Genomic DNA, 16,212 nt, shown 5'->3' with positions numbered 1-16,212 from the left:
AGGTCTTACCTATCTCGGGGTGATACGTATAGAGTATCACCCGGTGCAAGTGCATTCATTCAATGCATCGCAGTCAATTGATATCTATTCAAGCAAATCGCGTCATTTCCATACAATTTGTTAACTCCCGAGCACGGTTGTCTCCTCCTGCCAATGCATCTGACAGGTGAATTGTCCAGGCTCCACGTCACTCCGTTGGATACCCTTGTCCTGAGTAGTGTCCAACGATTGGTATCGATCGGGCGGTTGTCGCTCCTTTTTTTTTTTCATCTTTTATTTTTAATCCCGCAACGCAGTGAAAGATATCGCGGAGGCAATGGTGGTGGTTGAATCCAGAGAGAGAGAGAGAGAGGAGATGGTGGAGATGGTGGAGGTGGAGGAGGTGGAGGAGGTGGAAGAGGTGGTGGCGGTCGAATGGTCCAGACACTTGCTCACAGCCTCATACAGCTTTGAGGGATTATGCCCCCTCCTGCCGCAGGCGGCGCCACTCGGCCCTTCTTTCCTTCTTTCGCCTCTAGGCCATTCTCCAGAGGCGCGCGCGCCAACGCGGTCTCCACCATCCGCTACTTCTCTCTCACCGACCTCTCAACCAACAATCCCCCTCGCGTCTCACCTCACTTACCTAGCTTTCTATCAACTTATCATTGACAACCTTATCGATCCATCCCCATTTATCAATTATTCAAATATCTAAACACCCACCACGTGATCCTCACCTTGTCTGCCAGCATCCACCACGTGACTACTCGTTTCTCCGTTCGTAATCCACGGTGTGCCTTACATTTGTGATTTATCCAGTGACAATTGTGAAATAAATCAGTGATTCGCATCAACCAATCTGCCTTAATCAGCTGACACATGTATGGCAATGCATGTGGCTGTGTTGTGTTCATTAGGATTGCTCAAGATCATCATCAGCTGTTTGAATTTCGAGCCCGCGGGCTTCGTCGATCAAGTGGTGCTTGAAATGATCTCCAAAGATATTCGAAATCCCTCGGATTGTCATTGAAATATGAAAGAGTTGACAGTGATGACGAAGATTGTACGACAGAAGTTGAATCTGAAGTTTCGAATGAGTTGTACGAGATTAGAGACGTTATAAATCGATACTTGTGGCCATCAATCGAATGCGTCCTCGGAATTAAAACATTTGGACGGTGAAATTTTCAGCGGGACTCGCGGCTGAATTGTAATCGGCAATGATGATGTTGAGCATACCCGAGGAGAAGTGGTGCTGATGAATACTGATAAATAGTGAGTGTTGAGATAATCTCGAGTGCGAAATAATAATAAATCTACGTACGTACGAATGGATCGGTGTGCAGATCGGTCGTTGTTGTGGAGCAATGTCGGTGCTCGAGGGTGCTTGTAATAATCGAGAGATCGTCAGAGAAATGTCACCACTTGACGAAGTAGCATCACCAACAAGTGTCGAGTCAGAACTCATGGTTACGGACATGCTAGATGATCAGGTGCACGAGAGAAGTCCTGGTAAACGGAAACGAGATAATGACAACGAGGGAGTGAGAAAGCTTCCCCCACTGTCCAACAACAACAACAATGATGTTGCATTTGTCCTGGATGACAACACCGATGACACACTCCAGGATGACATCGCGGACGTAAGTTGATGATTTGAATAAATAAATCATTGGGCATGGTTAATCAGAGGTGAATTAACAATCCAAAGAGAATCAATAGGTGTTGGTGATATTTCGTGGAATAGCTCGGTTGAAAACCCGTTTTTCGTATTTCGCTTTCTTTGGCCTCAAACGTATCCGCATGGGAGAGGAAACACATCTCGCCTCGGGCCATTCTACACATCGAACCGGCGAGTTTATCCCGCGCCTATACTTTACCATGGTTTTTCGATCGGCACCTCTATTGTATATGCATATGAGGACAAGAGGGTTCCCCAGTCACCCTCAGGGTACACGCTGTCTTTGACTCACATTCACGTGGTGAACGCATTCGAGTTATTCACTTTTTTTTTTTTTCCACAACCCATTCTTCGGTTTTCCTTGTCTCTAATGAATATCGGCCTACGCGCATGTCTCGACGAGGTCATCAAACGGGTTTTCAGGAAAATCAGTGATGGTACTCGTGGGTACCAGATATCATTTCTCTTTGAGATTTAATTCTCAGATTATATCACCGAGAAAATCGAGTATTGTGGGGCTGAGATTATCACTGGATTAATCAACCAGTGGTATTTTAACGATAATATATCACGTGTGATATATGAGGAGAGGTTGGCAACTGGTCATGAGCATTCCCGGTGACTCCAACTGTTGCATGCGCCTCACTCACTCGTGAAACCTCGATTTTCCAAAAGGAGAAACAGCCAACACGTGTTTTTACGCGGATTGAGTTAAGAGACAAAAGTCGAAAGCGGATGGGAAAATATGACACTGCAAAATTAGGAGAAAAAAAAGAAAAAAGGGTGGAAAGGGATAAGAAGCTGTAGAATGTGTTGAGCGGAGCAGCGGGCCCTTATCCGGCCGAGTTCTTGCGCTCTATCCCTTTCCGGTTTACTTATCTCATTAAACTTATTCCCGGTGGATGAAGAGGAAAAAAAGCTCTCAACTCGAATGGAGGTGATATGTGGATAAGATTTGTTTGGTATGGTGGTGAAATAGAGTATGCAGGATCGGTTTGCGATGCGGTGTGGGCAACTGGCCACGCGCTGCTTGCGGGCATTCCAGTCACTGGGCAATCTCCTCTTTCACGCCTTCCTCCCTCTCTATACGATTCGAATCTCTTAGCCTTCGTCGTGTCATGTCATTTCGCATGTGTCATTTTCTCCCCCCCACGCTGAATTGCCACTTCCTCAAACTAAAGGCACAGGTGTATGATGTATCTGATGCTCACACACCCCAGGAGTCCCAGAGGTCATCCGCCGGAAATTTCAAAATCTTTATGATGCTGAGGGCCGTTTTTTACTCTCCAAGGCAGATGTTAAATTTTTAAGCATCCTCTGAAAAAGGAATGCCCTCGTTATTATGTATTTTCTTCAGAGCTCTCTCCCTCTATCCCTCAATCTTTCTCGTCCCCTTATTTTATCGCTCATTTTTTTATTCTCTGTCTCTACGGCACCGCGGTAATGACTTTTACCAGCAATTGCAGAACTTGGAGAATATTTGCCAAGCACTACCTTAAGAAATGCGAGTAGGGGCAAAGTATGCGGAGGCATACACATACCCGCGCACATGCTAATAAACGCCGAGGTATAAGAGTGACCATAAAAACATTTTCTACCATCGCTCTTAACGTTTCTTACCGTTTTGCGCTTGCGTGAAAAGTTATAGTCGAGAGGACAAGACATTTTATTGTTTTTCCCATTGGTACTTGTGCTACTACTAACCTCATCGTATAGATATTTTTCCATTGCGAGAAAACCGCCGTTGAAAATTGATAGTTGACATTGTAATTATAAGTGACGTTGGTTTTCACTCCTGGTGGAGACATTTTTTTTTTTTTTCGTCTCTTTCGCGGATTGATGGAAACAATGGGGGTGGGGAGGGGGCAGGGGAGGGAGCAGGGGCAATATAAAACGGTCAAATTAATTTCTACCAGAGGAGAGAAAACACATGACGATGATACGCACCACAAGCATCCTCGTCAATGTCAGAAAAAGTGGGTCGACCTATCGTGTTACCGCCTCTCTCGAAAAAGAAGGCTTCACGTCAACATCGAGATCAGAGATAATTACGGATGGATATATGTACCTATGTGGATTTTTTCAACTCAATGAATATGTAGTAATGGCTTTTAATGATCAACACCGCTTTTTATTTCGCAATTACTCTTTCCAAATATTTTTAATGGCCTTTTTGTTATCCAAGTTAAACTTATCTACATGCTGATTATGAAGGCAATATAACTAATGATAGGTGTGCACTTGTAAATGTACGCTCGAAAATGATGGGCCAAGACTTTCACCTCTGAGTTTACCAACCGGTGGATCAGCATCGGAATAGTCATCATACTTTCTGCACAGAAAACAAAATTTTTTGCATCACGGAAAAAAATCTCTTGTAATAGGGTGAAATTTTCCAGGCTGCGATCGTACATCACACTGGAATCACCGAAAATATCAATATTACAGGGAAGATATCCATTTCGGCGCCGTGGCTGTGGTCGGGTTTGTTAAAGATAACGTGACTAATTATTCTTGAAAGAAAACAACCGTCAGGTTTCAAGACATTTCCGCAAAGTGAAATGCCTATTATAGCACAATTTTCGAAGTAAGTCCCCTTCTATGGAGATTTGAGTGATCTATCCTAGATTTGTCGAAAAAAATAGGTGATAGAGGGTGAAAAAATAGGGAGGGAAAAAAAAAAATGCCTCGGAGGCACCTGCACACGCCTGTCGGCCTATACCCCTTGGCTGTTACGTCGCTACTTATCCACCACAGGGACCCGACATGTATTTATGCATGAGTCTCCTGCATCTCTGCAACATTATGTAGTATATATAGTACATATAGTGAGCTTTCACGTGGAGACCCGCTCAAATCGCAATACGATATATCGCCGGTATTGGCTATCGTATGAGAGCAATGCCGCCGGCTAATTCGAATAGTCAATCCTCCGGCAAATGTATTTCGCTCGGTTTGCGATTGTGGCACGAGACAAAATTATTTGATTGATCGATATCGATGACGGCACCGTTTTCGAAACTATCGATTGTCAGAGATTTCTCTTCTCTCAACGATGCTTTGTTTTTTTTTTTCTTCATGACTTTCTTAATCACAATATTTTTATCCCACCTATCTGCCTCTCAATACGCTTATTCATTGCGAAATTCTCTCCTAGTTCAGCGACACTGAAATACGACAATAATTTAATTCAAATGCACCGGAAATCTCGGGCAAGATTTTTTAATCCCTCATTTGCCAGCAAAAAGATTAAACCATAAATTTCCCCCACGTATATTTATCTCTGATTGTCCATTAGATCTAGATCTCGCCGGGATGTTATAAAGGATGCGATCACCGGTCTTAAAAGAGGAGCGCTTCGTGCGACAATTTCCCAAGTTGTTTTTCCCTTTATTCTTTTTTCCCAACGTTTTTTTTTTTTTGTAATCACACGAATGGCATTGCCATCGATTCGCGCGCTCGATCCCCTCAACTAATTACGCACTACCCATTATGGATTTGTGTAGCAAACGTAAGAGTTACAAGAGGGCGGGAGGGGGATGGGGGGGTAGGGGGGATAGGGGATTTTTCTCGGGTGGAGACACAGCAAAGAGATGAAAACGATCATCTCCTATTGGTATCAAAGAGCGCGCGTCTCACGTCTGATCCGCGGCACGTTTTATTCGCCGGCCGCGCGCGCGATTGCCATCAATTATACTGACCACGTAGTTGCCTCCTCAAACTGCTGCCATCGACATGCCTAGAAATAACGCAAAACCACTAAATTTCATTTCTACAATTTGCTCTCCCGCCCTCTTTTTACCCAACAATTGTCAATATCCCATTGGAATGACACAGTGGGTCCCAGTGCGCAAGACGTGGGAACCATCATACACAATCTCGCGACAATTATATCCCGCGAATTACCCAGACTGTTAAGTGTTCAACTACCATTACGCGTTATCGCCTGCCATAAAGGAGAGACTTCCATAGCTTCTAAATTCCCAGTATGCCATTGCTCTCCTCCCTCTCCTCATCGCCCCGTTATAAACTTTTCAACAATTCCTTATTCGACGTGAAATACCCACTCAACTGATGAGCCCATTACTGTCAAAAGTATTCCGGAAATTTCCATCAGTCGACATTAAAGAATCATTTATCCCCCCCATTTACACGATTCTTCCCAAACGGGAGAGTTCATCCTGGATGCCTGCATGACGTCCTGTCTTGAGGAAAGTGAATCAAAAAATTCTAGAATACCAATGTCGATATAATGTGGACATGGTTATAACGTGCACACGCAACGATCGACGTCGATACCGTTATCTCGAACCCTCCATATATTTCTCAGCTCCATCCTCCACACACCGCAACTCTCAGCCCAAATTAACGGTGAATAACATGGTAGTCCTCATCGTTTTTCAGACCGATCAGTGTGCCCCACACGATCATCCAAAAAAATATATAGAATACACAGTATCCTACTGGTACCCTGAACTTCCCTGCAAAATTCACCGTGAGAAATTCCAAAAAAATTTCCTCATCGCCAGATTTTTTATGACAAATCAGCTGCATCTTTTAGAAAAGATCTCAGCATTCTGAGGTAAAATTTCAATAGAACTTGTTCCATTTTTCTTCTGATGTTCGGAGGGATTTGCACGTGAATTCCTGGCGGGGAGTGTGCGCCCCGGTTTAATTGCCACCGCGTAATTGTGCGCTTGGTACTGAATGGGGGGTGTGTGGGGGGTACGTTGAGGTGGAGAGGGAGGTGGATAACTGAGGAAAATAGGGATTGGGGTAAAGTGGGATAAGGGCGTTGGACGTTGGTTACCGTTGAGTGGCGCAGTGGATGGGTCGAGTGGAATGTCGTTTAGCGACTTTTCTCTCCCACTACCCTCACAATCCATCGGATCGTCTCTCTTATACCGTCTACCTCTTTTATTCGCAATGTATTTATCTCATCCTCCTGCAATCGCTTCCTCTCCTCAAATCGTGTGTTGTACGTGTCTCTTCGGCTTTCGGTGTGTCTTCAAGGGTCGCGATTGCACCCCGTCGATGACGCCCCATTCCCCAGGTACACCCGCACCCCACCACCCCACGTCGCTCAATTTTCTCTTTCGCTAAATATTTTTACATAAATTTGATAAATATCCGAGTTGGCCGATTGTCAACATTTTTTATATAATTATCGTCCGCGTCCCATCCGTGAATACCACACCTTTTATTCTCTCTGCAATGACCAACGCCGACGACTCTTCATTTTTTTTTTCTTTTGCTTTACCTTTTCTTCGGACTTGTTCTCCTTCATCCGCTGGATAATTTTCGTTGCCCGTTACACTCTTTAAATTCAACAATGTTGAATTCCTCTGGTGCCTCTTCGTACTACCTTTTTTTTTTGTGGCAAGTGTTTGTGGATTATTAGACGGGATTAAGAGGAAAATCATTCACTGAGGGAAATACAGAGTAAATTAAATGACTCTTCTGAATTCAAGAAATTTATTCTCCTTCTCAGAACGATTTGTGGATCTAAACAGAAATATTTTTGGTGTTTCCTTGGCGCGACTGACGCGTAAAAAAATTTCCAGACCAATTGCACAGTTAAAATCCTTGTATCTTGAAAATGAGGAGTTTCGAAACGATATCGGCTTTGTCAGATTTTAAATATTTCGAAATCTCCGATATTTTCGAAATTTTTCTCAAAATTTCATCATCATTGAAAAATGAGCCATGAGGAAATTACGGGCAACTCAAAATTTTAACAGGGAAATAATAAAATGAGATAGATTAACCTCGAGTTTTATGAAATATCGATTGATCAACAACCAGTCAATTTTAGAAATAAATATCACCAGTTCCTTCTTTAATCCTTGAATTAGGCGTATATATCTGGGAAAATTTCGAGAATTCCTCCGTCTCCCTTTAGCGTCACCGGTAGAAATTGTCAGGAGAGTCTATGGCAAAAGAAAAATGTTTAAATTATGAAGCTAGGTGCTCTCTATCATGTGTAGTGAAAAAAAATCAATCAAAGTCCTAACGGGCGGATTTTGCGAGACATATATACACAAACTATCACTCGCACAGTTAACGGTGCTTTTTATTACTGAGTGTAGAAAGAAGAGAGAGAGAGGTATATGAGCCACGGGCAATAAATTTAACCGTGCTTGTCACAAGACGCATACATACACATTAAAAACTAAGTAGAGATAAAAAATAAAAACACTGAAGACTATACGCTGCCACAATTATTTCGACTGTGTCGTTTCGTCAATCTCCTTCGTCGCTTTCGTTAACGACCGGAAAATTCTAATGGCACTCTCATTATTACAATCATTATACCCGAGGCATCTTAACTATTTCGTTTTTATCACTTCACGTCGTCGTTCAATATATATTTTCCCTTCGCCTCCACTCCAATCTCCAAATTACTATCGACGAATGCCAGTGAGTAACGATTAATTTCTATTTCCCACAACACCGTGATGACGTGTCAAACATTAAATTAAATAATTTATATATTTAAGGCGAAAGCGTGGAAAATTTTTCCAGCATTTGATAAAGAATTGGCACCGTCGGAAAATCTATATTTCTACTGTATCGCATCTCATTACTTCACTCAATTAATTCTTTCTTTACGAGGAATTTGAGGAGAACCTGAAACACATGGAAATCAGGAGGATAACACCAGCTCGCAGGTGATATCAAGTATACATTTAATTCTCACGTCCCACGTGAAACCTCATAATCGTTGCGGGTGTGTCCAGACATTTATATCCATTTTTCTCTTCATTACTGATACTCGATACTTTGCATCGATTATCGATAAATTTGATGAAAAATGTTGGCTACCATATCTATACGAATGTCTTCTACATTTACTCCCTCCCTCCGACACGCATTTCCAATCACCGAGAGGGGAGTTGATTTTTTTTATTCCACCGGATTTTTAACTCGCTCTCAATGAACCCGAATAAAACCAGTCTGACTAGCAGAAGCTTGCACCACGATATATCAATTCACTACATGAAAGACATAAGCGTCATATTTAATTTCGATATTATCACCCAGAAAAAAAGTAATCTCTCATTAAAGTGGTATAAAATTTGAAGAGTCATTCCGAAAGCTACACGTGTCCATTTTTTCATTGGTACGCTGAAATAAAAAAAAAATTATCAATCCCCAATCAATCCCATTGCGAATGCATCTAAAGAAATACATAAAAAAATATATATATTTCAATATATATTTTATATATCTTTCTGATAAAGTGGTAAATTCATTGATGTTTAGCGAAGTAAAATATTGGCGCGTGGGAAATGTTTATAAGTGGTATATCCCCTCCACTGAGGGAGCGGAGGCGATCATCACCGGCGAAAGCCTCACCGCGATCTGCGGTGCGATTCAGCGAGGAGTACAACTTGTCTGTGGGCTATTCGCTAGAGGGGCGTCTCCATGTGCCCCATCGAGTGTCTGACATGGGGCCTGGTTGTGCGCAATCACTCTAGGCCACTGCCTAACGCCCGTGAAAAAGGGGGGGATCCGCGGGTTTGGGTTGATCTAGCGTGTAGCCGCGCCACGTGCGTGTTACACACAATTCAGTAGTCGAGCGGTCTGCAGTGGCTCATCGACACCTCGAAAAATCACCGGACTCATGTGTCCAGGGTGGTGGCAATTCAGCGATTGGTATCGGTTGGTGGTGATGGTGGTGGTGGTAGGTGATACCACGTCTCGGTCTCTGATCTAGCGTCTCCTAGTGTCCTACGTCTCCGTCGCTCCGGGGCCCTCCACTCAGTCGCCGACGCAACATCAACTGCAGTATAACACAAATCAGCTGTTGACATCAGCTTGTCCAACGCTGGTGGAGAATCAGAGGTGCGCGGGACATTTACTCGTCATTTGCGGAATGATTGGGACACGATGTGCATCCCCTGCGAGAATGACATTAAAATGACTGAGGGAATTTAAGGGTCTTCGGTTGAACGGGTGTGAGTGTGTGCTAGTGTGATTTGTGGTTTTTATTTTTTGGTTCTTTTTTTTTCGAGATCTGGAATTTTACGATCTGGAAACGGGACTTGATCGAGTGATTACTGGCTGATTTGATGGGGGGCGTTTTGTTCTCTGTGATATGAGGGGTGAATTATCAGTTGAGTGAATATATTTTGAGGGCGAATAAGCGGTGGCACGAGGGTACGGGCCAGAGGCCCACCTCGTCGTAGGGCCGGCAAACTGGAGGTACTCGAGATGTTTCCACCGCGAACAGAGGCGCCTACTGCCGACAAGCTGGCACTCTGCTACGCTCCTCATGTTGATATGACCACTGTCATCGAGGTCGAGGTGAATTGCATTTTTTCATTTATAAGATGAGACACGGAAAAAATAAAGAACAAATCAACGAACAGGGGGAGGAGGGAATATAATAAAAATGAGAGAGAAGAATTTTCATTCGGGTCGAGGTATTGTGTGTTACAGCAACAATGAGTTTTCAACGATGAAAAATACGTTGGATAATAAACACTTTAACGGAGGGGTAATTAAATGAATCATTTGAGAATGTGGTATTTATCTGTTGCTATAGCTCATTATGTCATTAGTAAAGAGACGATTTTCCTAAATATGGAATACTTTTTTAATGACGTGGAATTTTTGTACCGAATTGATGCGTTATCACGGGACAGGCCAGTGAGTTGTTAGTGTTTACACAGTAGGGAATTATAATGTCAGGTTGGATCTAATTTAATGGGATAATTATTGCAGGCAGTGAGTGGAAAATGAAACGTAATAAATAATCCATAATGCGCACCTTCCAACATACGGAGTTGTAAAATCCATTGGAGGGCCTCGAGCTATAGAAAATTGTAAATGTTTCTTTACAATCCAAAGCATGAGCTCTGATTGGCATTGATGTGGTACAATTGTTCTCCAGTTGAGACGTTGAATCATGTTAAAGTTATTGCGCTTTTCGCTCAGTCAGCATAACGTCTGTTCTATTCGATGCCAAATAGCCATTTGATTATTCATTCAGACATTTAGCGCTCACGTGTGGTGTAGGGGTAGGGGAGAATTACATAAGTTGTATTAAAATATATCTCTGACTGTCGATTTAACGAGAATATTATGGGCTGAACGCCTGGCGATGACTCGACGAAGGCCGAAGCTCTTGATTATTGCGTGATGCGCACGGATGTGCTAGCTTTTTTTTTTCTATCAGGGAAGGAACACGCGTACTTTGACTCGCGCCGTCAAATGTAACTCCTGAAATATCTGACATGATCTAACATCGAGTGAAGCCGGCAAAAAAAAAAAAATTAAATGAAACAAGCCATTCACATTGGGAATTGAATAAAAAATAGATGTAATTGTTAGAGGATGATGAAATTTTAATGGGAATGTTTGTTTGATGTTACAGGACCGTCTGACGAGTCACGGGGGCATATCCTCCCTTGGTGGTGGAAATTCATCGCCTTATTCTGGTGCCCATCACCATGGACATCGGGGAAACGGCAATGGTGGCGGTGGTATGCCCCATCACGCTGGTGCATCCTTACCAACGGCATCCGATTTTCAACCACCCTATTTTCCACCACCCTTTCCCACCCATCATCATGCACCAGCGAGTCCACAGCATGGTCTTGGCCAGCCTCAACACCTCGATTACCTCGTTGGTGATCCATATACCCAAACCCTAAACACTCTCCATCAGCATCATTACAATCATCTGAGCGCGGCAGTTTCCGCGGGACAGAGGAGTGGTGATCTCAGGAGGGACGCCGAAGGCATTCACGTGGTGAGTCCTCTTCAATATTGCATCCAAATTAATAAGCTACCCCCCGTGGATTTTAATTGACCGAATGGAGCGAATAGAACGAATTGAGCGAATAGAATGCGAGTGAGGAGTATGAGCCACTGAAAAAAAATTTGTATCTGCAAAAAATTCAATCAATGTCCGGCTCTGGCCCTCGATGCGTACCTCGCGGTTGTTCCAGAGAAAAAAAAAATTATATCGCAGGGGACATGGAATTCCAGTACCGTTAACCCCCTCATGATCGTCCGGGGCTTCTGGCTCGCATACGATAACCATACATCAAACCTGCTCTCCATCAGTTAAAACTTTAGTAGACAATAAATACATAATGACTCCAGCCTTCCATCCATATTTCGCATTCGATCGTTTCTCCACCTAAGTCAATCAAGCCCCGAAACAAAAACTTTCACATTCACCTCTTCCTGGGTTGGTAATGATAATGAGAGTGGCGCACCGTGGCGAAAAATTTCACTCTAATTGACGCTCTTCAGTGCATCCCCGCCGCTCTTTTGCGCGTGTCTGTAACAATCCGACGGGGATTACACATTTGACCGGAATTTTTTGCCCTCCCAAGTGTCACGTAACCATTTTGCCAAATAAATTTGTGAGGTAAAAAAAAAATTTTATACTTAATAAAAGGCACCCCGAGTCCGTGGAAACCCGAGACACACGAGAACTCCCAGCACTCGGTCTCTGCCCTCGAAATTTTTCGGATACCCACATCTGTTCCACCATTATCGCGCCATCATCACGGAGAGATAAGATTTCGTTTTGTGGAAAATTTAGGTATTCGAGAATTCAATGCTAATGACAATTAACCATGAGAACGGAGGAAGTTTATGGTAAACTGAGGATGTGTCCTTTTTTTTTAGAGATTTTTTATCCCATCGGTGGGTCGCACGATTGCTCTAATAATTTTGTCCGATAATATTCTGGTATCTGTGTGGATTCGATCGGTGTAAATACACGCTGTCATGTCTGAAGATAATGACCCCCCGGTGAAAACGATGGAGGAATCATGATGACGTGAACGACGGGATTTTAAATTTGGATAAAACCCGACTCCCTTCCCTCTCGACATATTCCTGTCTCCGCAAGTAATTCGCTTATTAAGTTCCGGGCTTCGACATTCCCCCGAGGTAGATGCCGGGAACGTTTGCTTTGAGTTGAAATATTCCAAGAATCGCAATGCTAGAGAATGGCCCGCGTTAGGATGAGGGACACGGCGAACGGGATGTGGATGTTGTTAGACGGTAAAAAAAAAATTGTTTCATCATCTGATTTAATTGAAGTTTCATACCGGGATTGACACATCGAGATGTCTCATTAGCCCCTTGCGCATGTCTCATGTGAGCGTGAATCATTTAAAAATCGGCATCGACTCGACTGAAAATTATGAAAAATCATTTGAAATGAGAGATGCACAAGAATTGTCACATGACGATGTCTTTTTAACGGTTAATGGAAGTGCATTGAGCTTGTGATACTGTTGTGATTTCATTTGGGGGTACATTTGAGATTTGATAATAGATAAACCGATGGGCCATCGGGGGACATTGTGGTGTCATGACTAGCGAGCACAATAGCCAACAATCAGCCGAGTGCTTTCCACCGAACCCCAACAAATAGCTTTATCCTTGAATAACGTGCATGCTTCGTATTATATCTTTATAAAGAGGATAGAATGCCCTGAGCTAGCGCTATCTTACTCCCTTTTGAGGATCATTCCTTCTAGTTTTGAATTATTGTTGGCTCGCTTGGCCCCTTCTCTCCAACAAAGTCGGGCCAACCCCTTTTAAACGGGTAAAATTCATTCGGCTCTTTCCCGAAGCACCACTCCGTTAAATCTCACGAATTGTCCGGATGTACACGTGTCTCACTCGATCTGTTACAATATCAAAAAATAGTCACTCAATTCCCCCGGTATACATCTCAGAAATCCTCAACGAGTGACAGCTCTGTTGAAATTTCACGTTCTCATTTCGATGATAAATCATTCAATTTTATTATCTCTAACATCAAAATAATTACCATCTGACGGATTTGAAAGCGACAAACTACCAAACACCCACCGCCGGATAATTATTGAGGGAGTTTCTAATTTTGAAATTTGGGTTATGAGTTTCGATCGACTTGGACTTTTGGGCGGTGAAAATAATGATGGAGTACCGCTGTGTACATTCGGCGGTCAATAGTATTAGGTGATAATTTATGGATTGGTAAATAAAAATTATTTCAAGTTGTAATTCAACGAAATTCATGGAGGAGGCTTTAATGGGCGATAAAATCAGATTTATTGAATTTATGAACATTTTCTTTCTTCCCCCCCGGGGGGTCTAAATGAGGAGAGAACATACGCTCTTTCGCTCATTTGTTCGATGGATCGGGAATTAATTGTATCCGCCTTTATCTGTCATTGGAATCAAACTGGTGCTGAATCAATAAAACGATGAAAAAATTGTCTTTATATATATAATCGGGTGGAAATACGTGTATCATAGGCTTATATTATTTCGTTGTGCTATGAGGGGGCTTTAACGAGAGAAAGGCGATCACATTTCATCTCATTAGTTGGGTCGACACACTGTACTCACTTGGTTACATCAATTTATAACTACAAGCAAGATGCAAGTCGAATAGTCCTCGGCTACTTACCGCCCGCGGGTTAATTAACGCCGCTCTTTTTTTCATCACGTGAAAGTTTCCTTCGTGGAACAGGCTCTGTCTTTATACCATGCTGGAATAATGGCAATCATAATGATTAAAAAAATATTAAACGTGATCGATATCTCTTCGTGTATTACTTCATCATTTTTCGGGACGAATACAAACAATGATTTTCACAATCTCTCAACTCTCTCGTATCAATATTGCAACAGTTAAAAATTATGAGTTAATATTTGAGGGGACACGGGGTAAATGGAAATATTATTGGATATTAATGGATTAAGTGGAATTGATGTAAGGAAAACAATGATTTTGCTGGGGCAAGGTGCATTGAAGAATCTATCGTTCCATCAGTTGCCCCACGTCATTCCATGAGTTTATTCCATGAGCAGTTGAATAAAACAGGTCGGCCAGTAATATAGAGATTAAATTAACTTGAAAAGGAGGCGATCGCTGATCCTCGTGGGCGATATGTACCGATTGTCTCGTTTCATGTTGAGCCGCGAGGGAATTTTCTAGGATTGAACGGTCTGCCCCAGCGTCATACTCATATTATACAGCTGTAGTAAATGTGTAAATCAAACGAGCAATCCCATGTCCCATCAAAATCGACATAAACATCATCATAATTCTCCTCTACCTTCACGTGACACACTTAATATTTACACACGAGTTTATCTTTTCAGGGTGCATGCGAAAAGTGGCCATTTCGCGGAGAGTCATTTATCCTTACGACAACCACCGAATTACCATAATTTCAAAAGAAAATCTTCCGACCCACCATCGTGCCATTGCGAATTTCGCGTGAACATTTCGTACAACCGGTGTCAAATTAGTTTTCGGCGAATATCATTTTAAATGATTTGTCTCCATGGAAATTAATGTATCATAGTGGGCCAACTTTCCATACCGAGATAATGATCTCGTTCGCGCCAATCCGTTCATTCGAAATTTTCCTCTCGTTTAATGGGGCACATTTCGCAATGATTTGCCAATAAAATCTCAAACTACTTCCTATTCGGGACTATATGACTGTGGCAATCGTGATAATGTTAACGAAAAAAAAAAGGAAAAAGTCAATAAATGGAATTAAGGTAGACCGGAGAATAAATCATATGTATTTCAAACCACAGATTTCCCCCTTTTTTTTCTCTTCTGAGTTTTGCCGAGTGAGATATATTTGATAATCTTCAGTGGTGATCATGCGTCAACGTGAAATAATCTTCTGGCTCTTTGCGCGTATCTTGGCTAGCCCTCGAGCTACTGGAAAACGTGCTCTCCTGCATCAGGGCATTATACATACGACCGTGAGAAGCCGCTGATGTATAAACATTGCTAAAAAACTCGAGGAGAAAACCAATTGTGGATATAACCCCTTGATACTCAAACTATTTTACGCACGTGCCTGATTCTTTCATATTGATACTGAGGCTTTTTTCTACGAGTCCTCAGTTTTGAGTTGCCAGTGACTAAAAAAAAACTGTCGGATGAATTTTGGCGGACGTGACTGATCGTTTTGTGATACTTGGCACTATGATTTGAATATTAAATATAAAAGATACTTGTTTTTAGTTTAGAGTAGAGTTTCTCACACGTCTAGGAAAATTTTTTTGAAGAATTCTGGTGGAATAAATTCCTATCTAGTCGTATCCCGCAGAGATGCCCGCAAAATAATCGAATCTGCTGTCGATCAATCTTCTTTCATGACTGAAAAATCGATTAATTTTCAACTCAACCTTTGTTCTTCATATATGGTCCCACAATAATTACCAAAAATTTTTTCACCGCGCACACATTGCTGGCATTTTTCAATCCCCGCGCAATACATCCGCCAATTTCCTAATATAATATCGCGTCTTATCTTAATGGAATCGCATTTGCAGAGTAAATTGGTCCCTCGGATATACCTCAGAGTCATCAGCATGACGCTTCGTGAATCGACGAGTTACTTGTCACTATTCGATGAGATGTCGATCTTCCGATCGATTTGAATCGATTGAATCGTACAAATAAAAAACATTCATGAAAGAGAATTATTATTGTATACACAATGACGTGTGATGTTGACGCTAGATTAATTGGAAATAGAAAAAACGTAATTAATGAA

General features: G+C 42.2%; 1 protein-coding gene across 7 annotated transcripts in view; it reads left to right on the top strand.

Annotated features, from left to right (window-relative positions):
* The window catches only part of TfAP-2 (transcription factor AP-2), a 73,687-nt gene that overhangs the window by 43,967 nt on the left and 13,508 nt on the right, over window positions 1-16,212 (top strand). For 4 of the 7 annotated variants that reach the window (XM_011315604.1, XM_011315605.1, XM_011315603.1 and 1 more), the window contains one exon: window positions 11,043-11,420. In XM_011315604.1, coding sequence (XP_011313906.1) covers window positions 11,043-11,420 — 378 coding nt within the window. Of the gene's footprint in view, window positions 1-603; window positions 1,623-9,284; window positions 9,971-11,042; window positions 11,421-16,212 lie in introns of those variants that run through there. The other 3 variants (XM_011315600.1, XM_011315599.1, XM_011315601.1) reach the window with 2 other exon arrangements.

This window comes from Fopius arisanus, unplaced genomic scaffold, assembly GCF_000806365.1.
Source record: "Fopius arisanus strain USDA-PBARC FA_bdor unplaced genomic scaffold, ASM80636v1 scaffold00005, whole genome shotgun sequence".
Classification (NCBI taxonomy): Eukaryota; Metazoa; Arthropoda; class Insecta; order Hymenoptera; family Braconidae; genus Fopius; species Fopius arisanus.
Note: the sequence above shows the minus strand (reverse complement) of the source record. Positions and strands in the feature narration are given on the sequence as shown.